At 34.1% G+C, this 19,475-nt stretch overlaps 1 protein-coding gene across 6 annotated transcripts in view; it reads right to left on the reverse strand.

Annotated features, from left to right (window-relative positions):
* Positions 1 to 3,782: 3,782 nt before the first annotated feature.
* RBM26 (RNA binding motif protein 26) overlaps positions 3,783 to 19,475 on the reverse strand; it is a 48,945-nt gene continuing 33,252 nt past the window's right edge. For all 6 annotated transcript variants that reach the window (XM_059839201.1, XM_059839196.1, XM_059839199.1 and 3 more), the window contains 7 exons: positions 18,452 to 18,526; positions 17,630 to 17,800; positions 16,661 to 16,765; positions 13,964 to 14,173; positions 12,165 to 12,251; positions 9,269 to 9,382; positions 3,783 to 5,927 (listed from right to left, as the gene is read on the reverse strand). In XM_059839201.1, coding sequence (XP_059695184.1) covers positions 5,838 to 5,927; positions 9,269 to 9,382; positions 12,165 to 12,251; positions 13,964 to 14,173; positions 16,661 to 16,765; positions 17,630 to 17,800; positions 18,452 to 18,526 — 852 coding nt within the window. In that variant the 3' untranslated portion in view covers positions 3,783 to 5,837. The remainder of the gene's footprint in view (positions 5,928 to 9,268; positions 9,383 to 12,164; positions 12,252 to 13,963; positions 14,174 to 16,660; positions 16,766 to 17,629; positions 17,801 to 18,451; positions 18,527 to 19,475) is intronic.

Raw genomic sequence — 19,475 nt, forward strand, 5'->3', positions numbered from 1 at the left:
CACCTCCACTTTCCAGCAATAGGTTTTAGCTTTCCCTATGCCAGAGCACAAACACGCGTTTAAAAGATTAATTCTTACAAAAAGCTTTGACAAAAAGCTTTGACAAACAGGATGAAGCTACCCAAAGTTTTCTTTAAGTTCAAGTGTATTCTATCAAACCTAACTCAACTCCCAGAGCAGAAAAGGCAACAGATACATGCCTCTTGCAACACAGAAACGTTCTTCTGTTTTATTCAGATTTAAACACCCGGAGTCATGTTTTATCATAGGTACCTAAATCCAGAGAGATACTTTGTTTCAGTTCACACACATAGGATTTCTGCTGACATAGTAGAGATGTATACAGGTTTTTGCAAGAAATGCAAATATTAGCATGAGAACTGAAACAGGAAAAATATCACTGAAGTGTTAAAATGGGAGCACTTCCCAGCTTTTGTTTCACTTGTGTAGCCATATTGCCCTCTAGCAGCCGAAAGAGAAAATACAAGGCTTTATCTCGAGGAAAAAAAAAACCAAACCAAAAAACGCACCCACGAAATCAAAAGTGGTTTTTTTTGGATTTTTATCTTTTTTTTAAGCAGAAAAATGACAGTTTGCAAATGAGAGGAAGAACATTTCCTCATTTTAAAACACAGTACTTTAATGGAAAGGACACTTGGCTTCTATGCAGCAGAGTTCTGCAGAACTGGGAAGCTCTATAAAAATGAGGGGTTTTACCCTAAAGGCATTTCTGCGCTTCAGTAGATCTCAGCTACACTATACATGCACTAGCAACATGCACATGATTTTAGCAAAAGGATATAGATTCTTACATGCATAGATCAACACACATTTTTGCTAAGTCTTTTTTTCTCTTTGGCTCAAATATCTTTATTGCACAAAATTTTGTGCAAGACATAGAATAAATTATGACCTTTAAAAGCTAAGAAACTTTTGCCGTTTCCCTAAAGAGCAAATTATTGGTTAGAGAAGAGTTCATATGCTTTAGAGCTGGGACATACTCTGTTTGGCTGCAGACTATCACAAAAACATTTTTGAGAAGCGTTTCTTTTCCTTTTGCATTTAAAAGAACACTAGGTTTAAGAAATAGAAACCATTCTTCAGCAACTAGGAAAAGAGCATCTGCACTGCTGAAGTTTTGGGGCCTGTAAACAACATTTCTGATTTCCAATAATCTTCTGAGCTTGTCAGGAGGAACTCTAACACAATTAGTTTTCTCTCTTTTCTTTGCAGATAAAGAGTGTACATTAGATGATATCATAAGATCTGACTTTTTAAAGAAAATTTTTACCCATCAAATTACTACCAAAAAATTTATATACATCTGCAACACAGAAAAATAAAATAGTGTAGAATAGTAAAAAGGCTATTCTACCCTCTCTGTATCCAAGAGGTCAAAATGAAACCTCTCTGTATCCAAGAGGTCAAAATGAAACAAACACGTCTACTATGGATGTTTTTCAGAAAAATTAATTTTGAAGAGTATATGTCTCAAACTTTTTTCTTCTATTTGGTGATAAGGAAATACTAAAATCCAGTTCATCAACTAGACCAGACAGATTTGCTAAATATGGTATTCCAATCTTTGGCAGAGAGAGGTGAGAAACTGAATTAATCTGTTCTGCTAACAAAGCAAGAAGAATATTGGAATTCAAGAATTAAAACTATAATATCAAAATTACTACACTATACCACAGAGTCAGATGAGATGATTTTCAAAGACATCAACTGGTCTCAGGATTACAAGCTTACTGCAAGAAGAAGAAAAAAATGTTAATCTTCACTCGAACCAAGAACAAAGTACAATTATTCAGATAAGTTTTAGCATTAACAAATATAGAAGGATTTTAAAAATAATTATCTATTAGGAAAAATAGATGGTATTGCTGGTATAGGTGGTATGTTCTTGAAATCCTTCTCATTAGAGTTCTCATTAGATCTCAAGAGAATTCAAAAAGATTGAAATCACTGAAGTCTATTTTTGTTGCATTTTTGATGTCCTCAGAGTAAAAACATGGTTCAGAATAAAACAAGCAGAGGCATATTTAAATAAAAAAAAACTTATTTTATAAGACTGCAGTATTTAGGTACCTGTGTAACAAGCACACTAGTGCATTTAAATAGGTCTACATTGACCTCTTTACAGAGTACACAAAAACTAAAGGTTCATCTTCCCCAAGGATAAGTTTACAGCTATATTGGCTCATCAGAGAAAGATGAAGCTTTCTTCTTTTATCTTGACCAAGAACTTTTACTTTGTCAAACAGGTTCATTTGAAAGTAATCAAGTGCTGTAACACCAATACAGTAAGATACAACTCCACTCAGAACACTGTGATGAATAATAAATTTTTTTCAAATTTCACTTTTTTTTTCCCAGAAACCCCTAAAATTTCTGTTATTTGTCCAGTTGTTCTAAATTTACATTTTTTCATTGTAACTTACTGTCTTAGTTGTAATAAAAGATAAGCAATATAGAATTAAATCTGACTATATCTTCATTAGCTGCAACATGAAAAAAAACCCAAATTTGAATCATAAAATGAGGTGTTTCATTGAAGGTCTCTACCCCTTTATATCACTCTGTGTGTTTGTACAACTGTAGTGTATGACTGGTCTTAAGAGAAGAAAAAATTTGAACAGTACTGGAGATAAGCATTGTCTCAAATGTTTATTCTTGTTAATCTACTGTTTTGTAGAGATTTAATATAATCTGAATTACTGATTCTCTTTACTTCAAATGTTTTGTAGTTCAACCAAATTTAGTTTTAAACAGTATTGCCATTGCATGTCAGCTCCCATCTTACTCAAGTCCTTCAGCATCCAAGTGGAAAATAACATACCTTCTTAAATGTTACCTTTTATTCCATGGAAATTTTGAAAAGCTGTATTGAGGAAAACCAAGCCAGCGGGATGTTTGGTTTGTTGACTGAAACAAGGATGTTGCTCCAGGTGACAAAAGATTTCACTGTAAGCTATGTTAATAAGGATGTGACTGAACTGAAATGACAAGCACTGGCTAAGGTAGCAGCAAAAAGATGGAGGGAAGAGCAGAGCCAGACAAGGAAGACAGAGCAAGCCAGCAAGAAATCAAATGAAGAAAATAATTAGACAATGACATAAATCTGTAGAGAATCCATTCAGACTGTAACTGGGACACTGTTTTCTTATACTGAATGACATACAGCCACAGATTAGTTTTGATTAGGGTTGGTTTTAAAGTAAGAATAAACCAAGCCATTCTGATCCTGGTGTTTTTCAACCTTTCAGAATATCACAAGGTAACAGCAGGGAACAAAATACACACCAGTAAAAAGTTTGCAGAAGGAAGGTGATAAAAAGAATTTTAAAGGTTTCCTCCTTTGCAGGATGTAAAGATTCAAGAAATGAATCTTGGATGGATGCATTACCAGGCTGAATTCAAAACAAGCAGGCAAACTTGGAACCCAAGTCTTCAAATCATATGATACAGCAATTTCAGATGATTTGTAAGAAGCATCCATGTAATAAACACACTTATAGTTGCTGTTAGCTTGTGTTGAGTGACTGCAGTGAAAAGGCAGGTTTGAGCAACAAAGCATGGAACACAAACACTTTATGGAGCATGGACAGTGTTTTACTGTGCTGTACCTGTTCTGTAAGACAACACACAAAAAATCTCCACATCGTGGATTGTCAATTTGGCCCCCTTCAAATGTATTAAATTATTTAAATGTTTGGAAAAGGAAAAGGCAAGTTTGCACTTAATTCAGTGAATCAGAACAGCTCATTCAGAGCACTGGATAAACAGGTTCTTAAAATATTTTATTTTGCCTGAAATTCAGTGTAAAAGGAAATAAATTTCCGAAATACAATTCCTTACGGCAAAATTTAGAACTTAGTGTAACAAGCATGGCAGTCAATTGTGACATTTCAATGTGAAACTAGGACTGTACAAAAATTTAAGTGCATGTTTTTTGCAAGAAGATATGCATACACATCAGGACAGAGGGGAAAACCAAACAAAAAGCTCAACAAAAAAACCAAGATCCAGTTCTTGAAATACCTTCAAATAACTGAAAAGCTTTAAAAAAATTCTACATCTGGAGCTCTTCTCCCTAGAATGCTACTACTTCTACTTTCCTCCCTTCCTACTTTGGAATTGAAAAAAACACAAAACAGGGACATGACTTACACCCGTTCTCCCCTTCTTTCCAGCAAAAGACAAAAACATGAACTAAAGAAAACACCCTATTAACTGAAGTACTACCACAAAATCACAGAATATTCCAAGTTGGAAGGGACCCACAAGGGTCATTGAGTCCAACACTTAAGTGAATGGCGGTACAGGCTCATACCCATCTATTTGATAAGTAAGACAGTGGTTTTATGATGCACTCATTAATGAATTAATGGGGGGAAAATATTAAATCAAAACAACACCCCACCCACTCCCATAAAAAAAAAATAAAACCCAAGAATTTAATACTTAACATGGGTTTCCTTTTGAAACCAGTCGAGGAAAATGCCACTAAGAAAAAATAAAACCAAGTCTTTCTGAGAAGTCCTTTACTGCAAAAGGATAGGCAGTTCCCCTTTCTAAGAAGCAACTTCAGACCTCATACACCAGAAAGACCAGCTAGAAAGAGCCAGTGAAGACTTTCTGTAGAGTACACTAACATTTCACGTATTTTTGAATGAATGTGAACACAGGATTTTCCAAGTGTTACATTTGAAATGAAAAAATGTAATAATAAAAACATAAGAATATAAAAAAATGCATTAGTTGTGTACTCAAATGTTTAGACTATTACCTATTAAGTATTCAGATTCTCCTCACATATTTTTCTAAATTATATTTCAGTATTGCATGTTATTTTTGTGGCATCAAACTTTCTTCTAGAGTTGCCCAGTGCAAGATATATAAAAAGATTCCTTATTGTTGAGAGAATTATTCTTTTTAAGATTTGACTTGCATCACTTCAAATTCAGAACATCCGAAAGTTTTTATGAAGAGTACACCATGTGTTAATGTAGATTAAAACACGATTGAGATTGGTTTTATATATTCAGTATTATTTTAGTGTAAGTGATAGTGATTCAAGCTCCTTTTGTGAACATGGGGGTGGGGGTTGCCATCTGGAATGGTCTTTTCTCTTTTTTTTCTTTTTTTTTTTTTTTTTTTTTTCATCATGAAGGACCATTGCCTTAGCTTTTTTGGTTATTGCTTTTTTTTTCTTTTTCTTTTTTTTTTTTTTTAAGACCATTCCATTTCTTTATTTTTTTAACATCTTAAAGTCATAAGGACTTATATGCAAAGCAGTCATACACTTTATCATTAAAACCCATAGGTAAAATACGTACACAAATCCAACAAAAGGCTAGTACATAGTAAAGCCTAAGCATACTACTATGCAATATTATGAATACATAACTTTAGAGACTTCAGTTTAGTACTGTTATCTATTCATTTCTGAAAACATTCACAAAGATTTTAAATGCAAATTTTCATTCCGTATCTGGAATAGAACAAAAATTATCTATGTTATAACAACTTTTGGTCATTTGTGTTTGACCAATTCAGTAAATTACAAAGAACCCAAAGAATTCTGTAACTTTCTGTAGAACTATGTAATAAAAACATTGCATATGTTCCTAGTATGATGTCTTTAGCAATCATTTACTGAAATGTAACTCAAACATCAATCTCTCAAAATGTATAACCGACCAGCTGCTTTTTAATCTATATCTGAATCCAACTTCATCACAAAACCCCTTTTAATACAAAGATGCAGAAGTACATTAGGTAATACTAATGCAACACAGGTGCAGCTCTAGCATTGTCGTTGATCAGCTGAATCATCTTCTCCATGAACGAGATTCATTTTCCTCTTCCTCTTCATCATCATCTTGAAGCAGTGAGTCATCCACCAAAGATTCTTCCTGAAACTTGAAGAGAAAAATGTGATAACCGTTATATCAAAAAATGTTAAAAATCAAAAGGCAAAATACAAATCTCTGGCACTTGCACTTTAATACAGAAGAAAATTTGGTTGTGACTAGGTAAACATTAATGCTTTACCAATAAAGTACACTGGATATTTATGCCTTATATTGATATATTACTAAATGGCAAATGAATTTTTTTTAAATAGACTTCAAGTTGACCATGACACATGCACCTCATCCTTAAACAGCTCTTCTGATTCTTCAGCATATCATTCATGTCCAAGCTGCTAACTTCCCATGAAACTTAATATGCTATACTGAAAACTAATGTTTTTTTGCATGTTCAAAGTATCTATGTCTGTTTTCACCCAAGAGCTTAAATCCACATGTTCCACAGTATCAAAAAGGCTGAATCTGGGTTTTTTTTGATTTTGACAGCTTAATCAAGATTGAAATCAATATAAAAATTTAAACTAGGCAGGGAGACAGGTATTTAGAGAAATTCAGACAAACTGTATTAGTATATTCTCAATTCTGTTCCATAACACAGAAACTTGACAGAGTTCAAAGCCTTTGACTGTAAGGTGCTTTAATTTCTACCTACATATAGACACAGAGGTCTATATATACTACCCTATCTTTGAAAATTTTTGACGATCACACCTAACACAGCAAACTCTGCCATAGCTAAAGAAAGGAATAAAACACAAGGATGTCTTTCCCTAGCAAAACTGCCCAACATTTAGATAGCTGCTGCGTTCTTTCTTGCTTATTCTTTGTGTCTAAGGAATTGTAGTTTTTTTGCTACAGTATTTCCAAATTCAGCCAGAGGTGTTAAGGTTGATTTGCAAAATTATGAAGTCTTCTGAGAGAGAAGAGGCTGTAGGCTGAAGAAATCTAGAACTAAGCCTTTTGACTTTCCAGCAGGCTCTTTTACAAGAGAGAGAAACTACGATCTTTACTCTTGCATATGGAAAGCACAGTCTCAAAAGGAGCTCTGTTGACACCTTACCTATCTATCAACGTATGCCTGCATAGTCTGACCCTGACTAAAACACAGAAGCTTTCCAAGGACTTAGATTCTTTCCTGGTATTCCCTAATGTTCAGTGAGCTAAAACACAACACTGCAACAGTCAAAGAGGAGTAGTCCTGGGTAGTGTATAGCACAGAGCACAAGACTGAGTGGTAGTACAGATGATCAAAAAAGCCAGGCTTCCATAGAGGGGAACAACTACAGGGAGATAAAATAACTGAGGGGAACTAGGACAGTGTCCCTGCACATGAAGTATCTTAAACAAAGTGAAGAGAGAACATGTAGGTGGCAGATCCAATACAACAATACTTATTCAGGGTAGACATAGTTGAACGCTAGCATTCCTTGTTACAGGACATTACAGATGTTACTCAGATTCTAAAGAAACCAGCTAAATTAATAAAATAAACACATGTCAAGGCCTTTTAACTACAAAGACATCACATCTCTGACTCAAGAGGTCCCTCAACTGCAAAACCCCTGACGATTAAAAGCTTATCTCTACTTATACATTTTATACTCTTAGGGATCAACTGTTGACTCAGCAGAGTCAACTCTTTAGTTAGGCACCCAGGTGTAGAACATAAGGCATCTAGGAATACCAGATGCTTTTATAATTAGCTGCCTACTCACCAGGGATTTCCTAAAGTGCTCAAGTCCAAAAGACTTTCCTCTTATTTACATAGTGAACTAGAAACCCTGTTTCGTTATTAAGAATCTCACTCAGCTGAATTATCTAGCTTTTTTCCTTTTTGTGAGACAAAGTACTCACATTTATTCAAGTCTTAAGCCTGCTGCCTTCTCTAGCATAGTACTCAGCTGAACTAACATGGCATTACAGATATGGAATACTGAAGAAAAACTTTTTCATGTGCTTACAACTGCTGCTATAAAACAAATTAAGTAAGTAGCAAGCAGACAAAACCCATGAACAGCTAAGGGTCAAGTTCAACTCTTAGGTATTTTCCACAAGAATAATTAGCTAAGGCAGTTAAAAGACAGATCTCTCTGTAGTTCACCTACCAATGAATCTGTACATTCTTTCCTTTACTCTGCTGAAATGTTTGCCTATCCCTGCATGCCCTTCCTTGGCTACACAAGAAGCCTCAGTGAAGTGGTTACTAAAAGAGACCGCTCAGAAATGCAGACTCCTTGCATCGACGCACCGCTGTTGATGTTCCAAGGCAACACTTCCCTGAAGGAGATGTGATAATATACCTAAGATGCTCTGAAGATTCCATAATATAGTCTCTTGTTCACTCATGCTCATCACCATCCGACAATGCCTGAGGTTTGTGTACATGAAGAAAGTAGCACTCAGTAAACTGGAATGCAAAAATGTCTAATATGAGAGGAACCTATCTTCAACAGGCACACAAAAAACAAATTGGCATTTCTGGAGACAGGAAGCCAGTAGACCAAGTGGCTTTCTTCAGAAAAAAAAACCAGAAAGTGAACACCACCAATGTAAAAAAACTAACCAGATTTGGTGGTATCAAAGCAAACCTATGAAGCTGCTTCTATGGCAGATCCACCAATAAACCACAGGAAAAAGATGTGGAGAAAATATTGTCATCAAGTAAGTCAAGGTGCACTTCCACTTGAACTTTTCTATGCCAATTATGTGTATACAGCTAACTGACAGTAAATAAATTTGGAAAAAGATTGCTTGACTTTATCCCCAGGTGACATTTATTTTTCTGAATTCACAAACATAGGTATTTTAAGTGTAATGAGTTAGACTGCATCAATATATATTGCCCCACTATTCCTACATTAACCAATTAGGATTATTTGGACAAGGCTTTAGTATCTCTTATGGACCATGATGAAGACTAACACTCAGCAAAGGTACTTTAGATATTTGAGTAAAGTCAGAAAATGCTTTGAATTACTCTTTCCCCTGTATTCTCTGAGCCATATCCATAAAGGAAAATTAGAGTCTAAAATATGATCCTCTAAAAAATTAGTGCCAAAAGCAGATGGCACAAACCCATGTTTTAGACAAAATCATCAATCTCTCTCATGCAAGTTCAAACCTGTGCCTTTCATTTTCTAGCTATATCCTCTAAAGTTTTTTGTTATGTAAGAAATGAAATATTTCTGCAAGCAAAAGCAAAGTATCTAGAATTCCAACACCCTAAACCCCAAGAAATATACCGAAATCTACTTTCTGATATGAAAATGTGAGTTAGATTAAAAAATACAAGTATGAATCCACAGATAAATTTTCTTTTTGAAAAAGCTATATTATTTCATCTTAAAAAAGAAAAATTAAAATAAAAAATAAAGAAAAAGCAAGCTTACTTCTTCTTCATCAGGTTCAGCTTCTTCTGTTTCAACAGCTGACATACTAGCAACAGGCTTGTTCCATGCCAACTTTAGCTCTTGTCCTTTGAAACGAGATCCATGAATTGCAGCCTAAAACAAGTTTAACTATCTTAGTTACGCATGACTTTACAAAAGAAAGTTGAAGTTGCAGTATGTTCATACTGAAGTACTGTTATTAGGTTAAATGAAACAACTTCATTCACTGCACATGCAATTCATATATCCTTTGAGGAAAATGATGAAAATACATTCAGAAGAAAATAAGCTTGGAAAACCATAAATCATTTGGTAATGTGGGTAACATACTGAACCAACACCTTCCTGGTTTTTAAGTATTATTTTGCTGGGTTCCTCACCTTTCAAAGACAGACACAAAACTGCTAATGCATAACACTGGAAGAAGTAAGACATCCCTACAAATGATTTAACATATTTTTAAAAACCCAACAACCAAACAACTGAAAAAAAGCCCCTTTGTGATTACAATTTAATCTACTAGAAAACGTTCCACTTCCTGTAAAGATGTTGTAATTGAAATGTAAAATTTTTAACTTATGGGATATTCATGTCTTTCTAAGTACCAGCTGCATTAAGTGGCTGCTTTAGAAATAGTATGTTCAAATTAAAGTAACATGAATGAGCATAAATCAGCATTAGCAACATTCCGAAATAACCGTCATGGTCACAAAAGATTTATAGTACAATCTGAAAGTACAGCATAATGTGAAATGTAGAAACAATTACATGTTCAATGACATCTGAACATGAATTGTGTGATATTAAAGTCCCCAGGTATAAATTTTAAATCTGTACATATAAATTTATGATAAATTTAAAAGATTCTATGCTTATTAAAATGCAGCTCAGGAGCTTTTTGTCCATGGTCTCATCACAATGTCACACAACTAGAATTTTTAAAAGTACTTATAAGTGACATTTAGGTCCAGAAATAACTTGTAATCTTTGGAAGAAATTACTACTACATAAAAATGCAATGTTTTACAACAGGGAATCTTCCTCTTCCTTCTAGGCTAGAACATACATGATCATAAAGTCTAGGCCTATTTTCATTTAAGAAGGTAAAATATTAGCTGCGTTTACTTCACCGTTTGCCTCAGCAGATGTTTTTAATGATTACCTTCTATAACTTCACAAATTACCAGCCTTAACGCTTTAGTTGTAAACACAGACATTCCAATGGAAATACATTGAATATGTAATAATATCTTAAAGAAAATACAAATTTTCCTAGATTTGATTGAATCCAGTTTTGATAAAATCTTCATTTAAAAATGAAGGTAAAATTAGACACAAAGTCTAATCAAACACAAAGTTGACAATTAAATGTCTTAATGCTTACTAAAACATGGACATCTCAAACACTGATCATGAATCCTGATCCTTGCACTGAATCATACTCCATCTGGGAGAAGTAAAGACTTTATTTGGATAATCCACAAAAACAGATAATTGCTCTAGGTGACCTATTTTTCTTTTCAGAAGCAGAACTTTCTCTCCACACTTAAAAGTATTTCTTATGCAAACTACAATGTCGAAGAATATGAAACTGCAAAAGGAAATACCCAATACCAGGAAGCACCAGAACTAAAATCCCAACTTTAATTCAATTCATTTATGAATATACTAATTACAGCAGCTTTTATCTTTGAACAGAACTTTTGTTCACTGTTGAACTGTGTTCCTTCAATACAGCTGTACAATACTAGTTTTCCCCTATCAGTCACTATACATCATGTCCATTAATTGTACCTCCTTTTTTACAGAATAAATATTATCTCCATACAGTTAGCGCTCATCATTCCTATAGCTAAGAGTTTCACAAACAAAACAAATTCTGTGTTTTTTAAAACATCTTTGGCACATGGATATCAAAATATCTAACCATAAATGATACCCTGAGTGTTCAAAACTATTGTCCCCAGTGGTTACTGTGCATTGTAAATAGCAGGTTTTTTCTGTCAGTCACCTCACTGGCGTTTCAAGATGACAAAGAGAATAGTCTGGCCAGGTATGAAAACTGTTCAAGTAAACTCCACAAGATAAAATTTGTGCAGAATATAAACATAAACTGAAATCTTTCTATACCGCCATACTGCAAATATGAATCCACTCTTTCTGCAGTCCCTACTATTTTCAGGAATACTCCAGCCCAACAGTGACATAAGTATTTTGAAGAAAAAAAAACTATTTGTAGAACAACTATGTTCATTAATTTGTCCAGGATCACATAATATACCTATATTATATGGCTATACCATGGACCAAGAAAGGCAGGAGTCCTGCTGAGCCAAAGGTATTAAGTTCTAATGATACTGAATTATAACATAAGTCAACTCTGGATTTTAGTTTCTAAAAGTTACTTCTGCAACTCTATGCTTCTGTAACTCCATAAATTTCTAAAAATACACTAAAAAAGGGGAAAAAAAGAATCACATCAAAACCCATTTACACTCCCAGAGGTTTTCAGACAAAGGTAAACCAAACCGATCCTCAAGTAAATATATACATTGACTATGCAGGATGTCAGCAAAATTCCAGGTCGACTATGAGAGTACCAAGTCTTCAGGTGAATAAAACTGGCAATTAAATGAAGATAAACCAAGACATCTAAACATCAATTCCTAACCTTTCTCTTAATTTCCCTCTTACATTCTGCACCTCGCTTTGCTATAAACTTAATTTCTTAAGTATTTCAGTACCATACAGTTCTGACATCTTTTGTTTAATTTACACTTTTGTGTCAATAGTTTTAAAATAGTTAACAGTATTACATTTAATCAAATACAGAAGTGTAACATAAACAGGAAGTATTTGAATGCTGCAGTGTATTTTCAAGAAAGACTATACTCACAGCTTCAGCTTCTGCTCTTGTTTTAAAAGTAATCACTGCATGGAGAGAAGAGTCATCTATCTGGCAATCTTCAATTTCACCATATTGCTTTTGATAAATAAACAAACAAACAAACAAAAAGTTTAGTAAAATAGTTCTCCCACCCCTAAAAATGCAGTCCTAAACAAAATGTCATTGAAAAAAAAAGGAGAAAACTAAAACGGAGTATACTTCACAGTCTTAATGCCAGAGTACTAGTCCTAGCCAAGAATACAGTTACTCGTACTTGCATTTCTAAACCATCAAACTGCTCTTGTCTCTGCATTTCCCAATTCCTATAGGTATAAGGTAAAACTATTATCAAAATAGGCTGCTCTGCTTCAGTATTTCTACTCTGATTAGAAAGAAGGGATCTTGAAATGATTACATTAGCCTCTTATGAAACTCTTCCACTGAAGTATTTCTACAGGAGCTGCAGAAAAAGTCTGAAAACTTAACTGCATTTCAGCATCTTAACAACATGACTTAGCTATTCCTGTAATAGCCATGATGGTACTGCTACCTTTGATGCTGCCATCACTGTAAGCTGCAAAGACCAACAAAAAACCCCATCTGTGCAAGTGGACTGCACTGCTGATGTTAGAGGGTTGTGGTATCACATCACAAAACCAGCTATACAGCTCAGAGCATTTCCAATGGAATTTTAAGCAAGTTTAAAACAGCAAACTTGCAACCTGCAAAATTGAATAACGATTTTTTTTTCTCAGTTATCCTACTAACACTGTGAATGGAATTGCATTTGTTCATGTTAGTAAGGTTTTTTTTTGATTAATATTTTGGCTTGTTAAAGTTAGTAAGTTTCCTATACAAAGAGAGACAGGTCCTTGTTTGAATTATTATTTTTTTAAGCCTCTTGCATGACTGCCAGACAGAAAATATTAAGTACACTGACTGGAGTAGAATTTAGTGGACTAACTGGCTCCTGACTCCCTTCAGAGAGGACCTGCAATTTAACTGCAATTAAATGTTGGGGAAAAAAAATCTCCAAACAAATAAAGAGGAGGGTTGCACAGATGGACATTCACATGATATTCTTAGCATTTATTCCACAAAATAAACAAAATTGCTTTTATTGTACTCTTTTTTTTTTATTGGATGATAAGTGGTTTCATAAATTTATGTTGATTTTTCACTACTATATTTGCAAAGAAAAATTTGCTAAAAAATTACATATGTCAATTTATAATTTTTTAGACTGAAAATAGGAAAAAAAGTAGAAAAATATCTGACTTCTTAAGCTTAAGTATATGATTAGACAGAAATGTCTGGATGCCTTTTCAAGAAATACACAATTTTTACTCTGACTCTTAAATTCAGAAAGTTGGGCAAAAGCATGGAAAATGTTTGAAGGAAATTTCCATTAGGCACTTGTTAAGGTACTTCAATAAAGACAGACTGACTTCAGGTACTGAAAGTTTGGCAATAAATCTATCTTAGTTCTCACCATCCCTTCAGTTATTGTATCTTTTTGTACCTAAAAAATGTAAAACATTTACATTTGTCCTGAGCAAATAAATGTTACAAGCTGTTTGTATTAAAAATAAAAAGCCTTCTAAATGCTAAGTGATTACAGCTATAACTAGTCGAAGCAATAGTGTATTTTTCCTGTTTTACCTCTTCCTAATGCTTCCTCTGCATACCATGCTAAAGATTAATTCCTAGATAATACTTCCAGATGAACTGAATCAGGAGAAAACAAGTCATTCAGTGGAAAGATGCTATCCAAAGGGGAAAAAAAGAAGAGTGCAAATGTGACATACCGCAAAATGAGGCAGAAGATCTTCTCTGTCGCTTTCGGTGAAGGCGGAGATCTCCAGTGCCCTGGGCCGATGATCCACCACTGCGTGCACAGGAACTCCTCTGCCTCTGCCCCGGCCCCGTATTCCTCTGCCTCTGCTGCGCGACGCGCCCCGGCCTCTCGCGTGAACCCCTCTGCCGCGAACTGAAGAGAGAATCCCCCGCTTGGCAGCCTACGATGTTTACACATAACATATTGATAGGTCAAAATTCACAGTCTATATATTTAGATAGAATTAACAAACACATATTCTGATGTTTCCTAAAAACACATCCCCAAGAAAGCCCCAGAAAGAGCAGGTCTTAAAATAACAGAAGGTGAACATTTAAGTAACATTCAAAAGCTAGTTATCTAAAGGTCAATTATTACCAGACCAATAAAAGGATGGAAATAGGAAACAAGAACCAGGTATCAAAAGAGCCCTTATCTGTGAAGATTAACTCCTCATAGGAAAAAACAACTGCTGCATAACTGAAATTTCATTATCAAAATTTCTTGATATGGTGTCTACCTACTTAATTAGTCTCTTATCCATTTGTCTCTGAAGTTTAGGCAAGACCTTTATTCTGATGAGAATTATTGCAGTTTAAGAGCTTTTGGCCACAGAATTGTGAGATGCAAAACAAAGGCTTTTAACAGGCACCTCCAAGGACAAAGTATTCAATGAACACTTGGCTCTAGGTACTCAAAAATTTCCACTTCCACAGTACCTGTGTACCCCTTCTAAAGAACTAGCATATGCTCTTCAAGAACAATCAAAAGGCTGATGACAGGGACAGTCATTTAAAAAATAATTTCAAAAAGTTACTTTAAGCTTTGGAAAACCACTTTTAGGTATCTAATTTCAATGTTTACAGCAAGAAAATACATCTTTTTGAACCCAAATAGATCTGCCATAAGAATCAAATGTTAAATGAAATCACTACACTTTTAATAAATCCTACAGTGTTTATGAACTCAAGCAGTGATGGCACTACTTTAACCCATGTCAGTGATGCCACCCATGAGGAGATCATTTTCTTATGGCTTTATTCACTAAATTACTCAGATAATTTTACAATAGTATCTAGTTTGCTTTTTAGTTTTTTATAAACATAATCCTGAGGCATTTGGGCTTTTTCAGTTTTGTTCTTTGTTTGGGGTTTTTTAAGCATTTTAAAATGTTTAAATGAGTAATTCAGGGCATGCTGACTCAGCAAACAAGCTGTAAACTATTTGGATTTTCTTTCAGTAAGGTCAGGGTCACCTGGAACAGAAAAACAGGTTATGAGTCAAAGAAACAACACATTAAATATTGTGGGAGTCAAAGTCACAAGCACAATGTGTAAATAAAAGTTTTAAAAGAATTTTTAACAATACTGAAGAATCAAACAAACATCAAGGAAAAAAAAAACCAACATTTCCATATTGTAATCTGTGCAAGAGATATATTTCATGCTGTTCCCTGCAATGTAAGTGTGCATTACTGATGACCCTGTTTTTCTTCATCCACTTCTGCTGTTATTTGCTAAAGGCTTCAGAAAATTCATTTAAAAATTACTGTCCTGAAAAAGCTCTTTTTTACCTAACTCAAAATACAAACAGACTTAGAGACGGAGTAGGATTAGTGCACTCAGCTATGATGTAACTTTATCTTAAATGTGCACCTACTTTTCATGTTTTACATGTCATTCAATTCACTTGTTTTATGAGATGCAGAATTTATAAACAAGCCTTCAGCACACTTACACAGTATTACCATCAGAAAACATCCTGTTAACATAAGCTTTTGTATCATCTCTATTCAATTGGCTTGATATATTAGCAAAACTATTTTCACAATTACCAAAGCTGCATAACAACTTAGTTTTAAAGTAAGGATTTAATGCAACTTGGCCACACATACGTGCGCTTTATTCGTGTGCAGTAATACCTAAGACATGATCAAACTTCATTAAGACAAGAGTGATTTAAGTGACACAGCAGCCCTACTTAACAGTAAAAAGAAATAAGATTATCAAGTGATTCAAGTAGATATTGTAAGAAAGTGCAATGCAACACAGAATAACACTCACAGTATTCATAATTTCTCAAAATTAGACACACATGAAGAATTTTGTACAGCCATCTCAATTTTTTTTCAAATTAAATACTTGAAGAAAAAATTGTGTTTCTACACATTGAATACTTCTTCTAACACTGTATTTGCTTCTGTTAAGTTCTCCTCTTGAAACCAACACTGTAATAATATTACTTTTGGCATCTTGGGATTTTTGATTCATCTCATTAAAAAGATGCTAACACTTAGGAACAAAAGATTAGGCAGTATTTCTTAACTTTTCTGGCTCAAACACAAAACGACCTTCAGGCAACAATTTAAAACCACTCCACATTCTCAAGAAAGCATTAATACCCACAAATCTATAAAATATCATGTCATGTAAATAGTTACAGAATTTAAACAGATTAGCAAATGCAATTAGAGACAATACTATTTCTCAATTCCACTGCAGTAGAGAAAGTGTTTTTTTAAAACATTATTGCTAAATGTCTCCATCTACATGCAACTTAATAGTGCACTCTGGATAAAAACAGTTCATGATACAATATGCAAGCTAATAAACATAAAGAAAAATATTTGATTAAAAGTTAATTGCCACAAAAGAAGACACAAACATACTTCCAGCTGCAGTTCTGTATATTTTCGTCTTAATTCAGTAACTTCTTCCCCAGCTTGCATCTTCTTGTATAAATCCAGTTCAGTATCTAGTAACTCCTTTTGCATCTAAGAAATTGTTATGGTGAATTATTAGCTCCACAGTTCACATTTTGTACTAAGGAAACAACTGTTCAATAAAAAGCTGTAACTCTGCAGGTATACTGCTTATTACACTGGGTTTCCACTTCCAAAAACAAACAAAGCACAAGCTTAGGAGCCTTCATGGCAAAGCAAAACTTCCATCTGAGCTTTGTGATGACAAACCTTTTAGACTACCAAGCAAAGCCAAAGCTAATGGAATTTTTTCTAAAGATACATACAATAAAAATTCAAGATGTTATGGTGATTAGATAAACTAAAAAAAGCCCAGGGAAAAGTACTTCTCACAGGTAAAATCCAAATATGGGCACTTAAATCAAAGGAAAACTGACCAGTATAATCTTCAATCTTAAAAGATTACTATATTAACAAATTTCCGTGACACAAAGAGTCACAGGAAATTGCATACCAATACAGCTTGTTTTGTGAATAAAGCCTGAACAGAAGATATTTTTGGTGCCTAACTATAATCTTTTCACATAAGAAATACTATTTTCATAATTTCTATTCAAAATTTATGAAAGCAATAGATTATACACAAAGCACTCGACTAAGTAAAAGAAAGAATAACATGATTTTTGATTTGGTTCTTTTTGATCTTCTAGACGATGCAGTATCTGTGTAACAGCAGATACAGCTTTTAGACAACAGCATGGTTTTAAAATTAACTATGCTCCTTTGATAAGAAGGCAAAATAAATCTCACTTCAAAAAGGACTTAAAAACTAAACCGAGTTTGGGTTTAAATACTGCTAATGGGACTACTTATTTTTATTCTTGTGAAACAAACATGTGAATTCATCTATTAAAAAGCTGACCAAAACTTGAGTACCTGAGTTTTAGTTTTCATGCTTTTTAAAGGAGTGCCTCCTCCTGGTGATACGCCTTTTAATTCATCCTTTAACTTGGTAATGCTATTAGTCAAAATTTCCAGTGTTTTCATGATTTCTGCTTTGTCTTCTGACTTCATGGCTTTATTCTTCTCCAGCTTAGAAATCAGCATCTGTCCAGTTCAAAAAAAGAAGCAACTTTTTACTTTTTACTCAGCAACTACTAATACAGACCTGTTTTGCAGTGGTCATTATAACTTATGGAAAAAACAAATACTGCATTTCTTTTGCTTTGACCTACAAATTAACACATAGGACTTTTAACAGGTTGTATAAATGAAAATCGTTGCCTGAATCTCTGACTAGTCTCCAAATGAACATCTGGTATTTCCAATTCACTTGGACAGATTTGCTTAACACTTGAATTAATTTAAAATTTTATTCAACTTAAATGACACTTTGGCTTTTTTTCTCTTCCTAAGCCTAAGTGCAGTCATGTATCATTTTCTACATCATTCTCTCCTGCTCTTGTTGAACAGAACTTAGGCTTTCCCTTCTCCCAAACATATGCATTTTGCTCCCAAATCAGGCAATATCAATTAAATTTGACATAAATTGCATGAGCTTGAAGGGTTTTATTTAAGTGAACTAACAGGACAAGTTGGATTAAAACTATAAACTTGAAATAGTATGATAACGCCATTCTAAGAAAATGCTTATTTTATGGACTTTTTTTGGTTCATTCTTACAAATTCTGAAATATTTTTAACTGAACTGAGATTTTGTAACTGAATTGGTGACTGTCTTTAATACCAGTATTTTACCTTCTGTGTTTCAATGTGCTTCTCCAAGATTTCTTGCTTCTTTTTCCTCACATCTTGTTGAAGTCGCAGTGCTTCCTAGAAGCATAAAAAGATTACAGAAAGTTTCTAGACTTTGAAGCATTAATGCCAGAATAATATACTACACCTGACAACTACACAGGAGTAACTTAAAGTAACAGGGAAAAAATTAGTAACAGGAAATGCAAGGTACTGATATTTCCAACTATGTTTTAGACTATAACGCCATCACCAAATTAAAGAAAGACTGAATTATCTTTTTTAGTTAGATCTGTGCTGGGAAGACTTTATTATTGCTCACATATAAAGTAACACCTTACAGAACTCCACTGAAAGCTGAAAGGCAACATATTACACTACCTCAAGAGGTACAGCATGCAAGTTTTAAATGTGTGAGCACAATTATTTTGAAAGGATCTGTAAATCAAGCCCATCAATTAGAACATAGTCTCCAGAATTTTTACAAGTAAAAAGAAAACTTTTTTTTGAAGTGTCACCCAAAGAAAAGCACCTCTTTTGTGTATGAGCCCTCTAACTGGGAACCAACAGTACAGCTACTCCATCTGCCAACAACAGAACCTTGACCATGCAATGGGCAAATCAAAATGAACTGAAACTGATGAGTAAGTGACAATACTGCACTATCAATGAGAAACAGGATGAGATGCCACCCCTGCTGTGCTCAGAGCCCACTAATGGCGCTTGTGAGAAAGCAGCTGCTTCTTGTTCTCAAATACAGAAGTCTTAGACAGTAGAAAACCCTTAAGAGCTTTGATATCAACATATTTAATGGAGTAGTAGAGGCAGAAGATGATCAACTGGGATCAATTGCAAGAGGAATATCTTATACAAAGATTGTAAATTCACAGCAGCCATAGAAAAATAAATAGCAGTCAAGTTTCTGTATGTCTTCCCAAATACTGACAAATTCTGCTGCATGAAATGTTAGTTTTTCAATACAGTGTGCAATCATTTTTCTGAAGGGAAATGGAAGGTAAGATAATGG

This window comes from Haemorhous mexicanus, chromosome 2, assembly GCF_027477595.1.
Source record: "Haemorhous mexicanus isolate bHaeMex1 chromosome 2, bHaeMex1.pri, whole genome shotgun sequence".
Lineage (NCBI taxonomy): Eukaryota > Metazoa > Chordata > Aves > Passeriformes > Fringillidae > Haemorhous > Haemorhous mexicanus.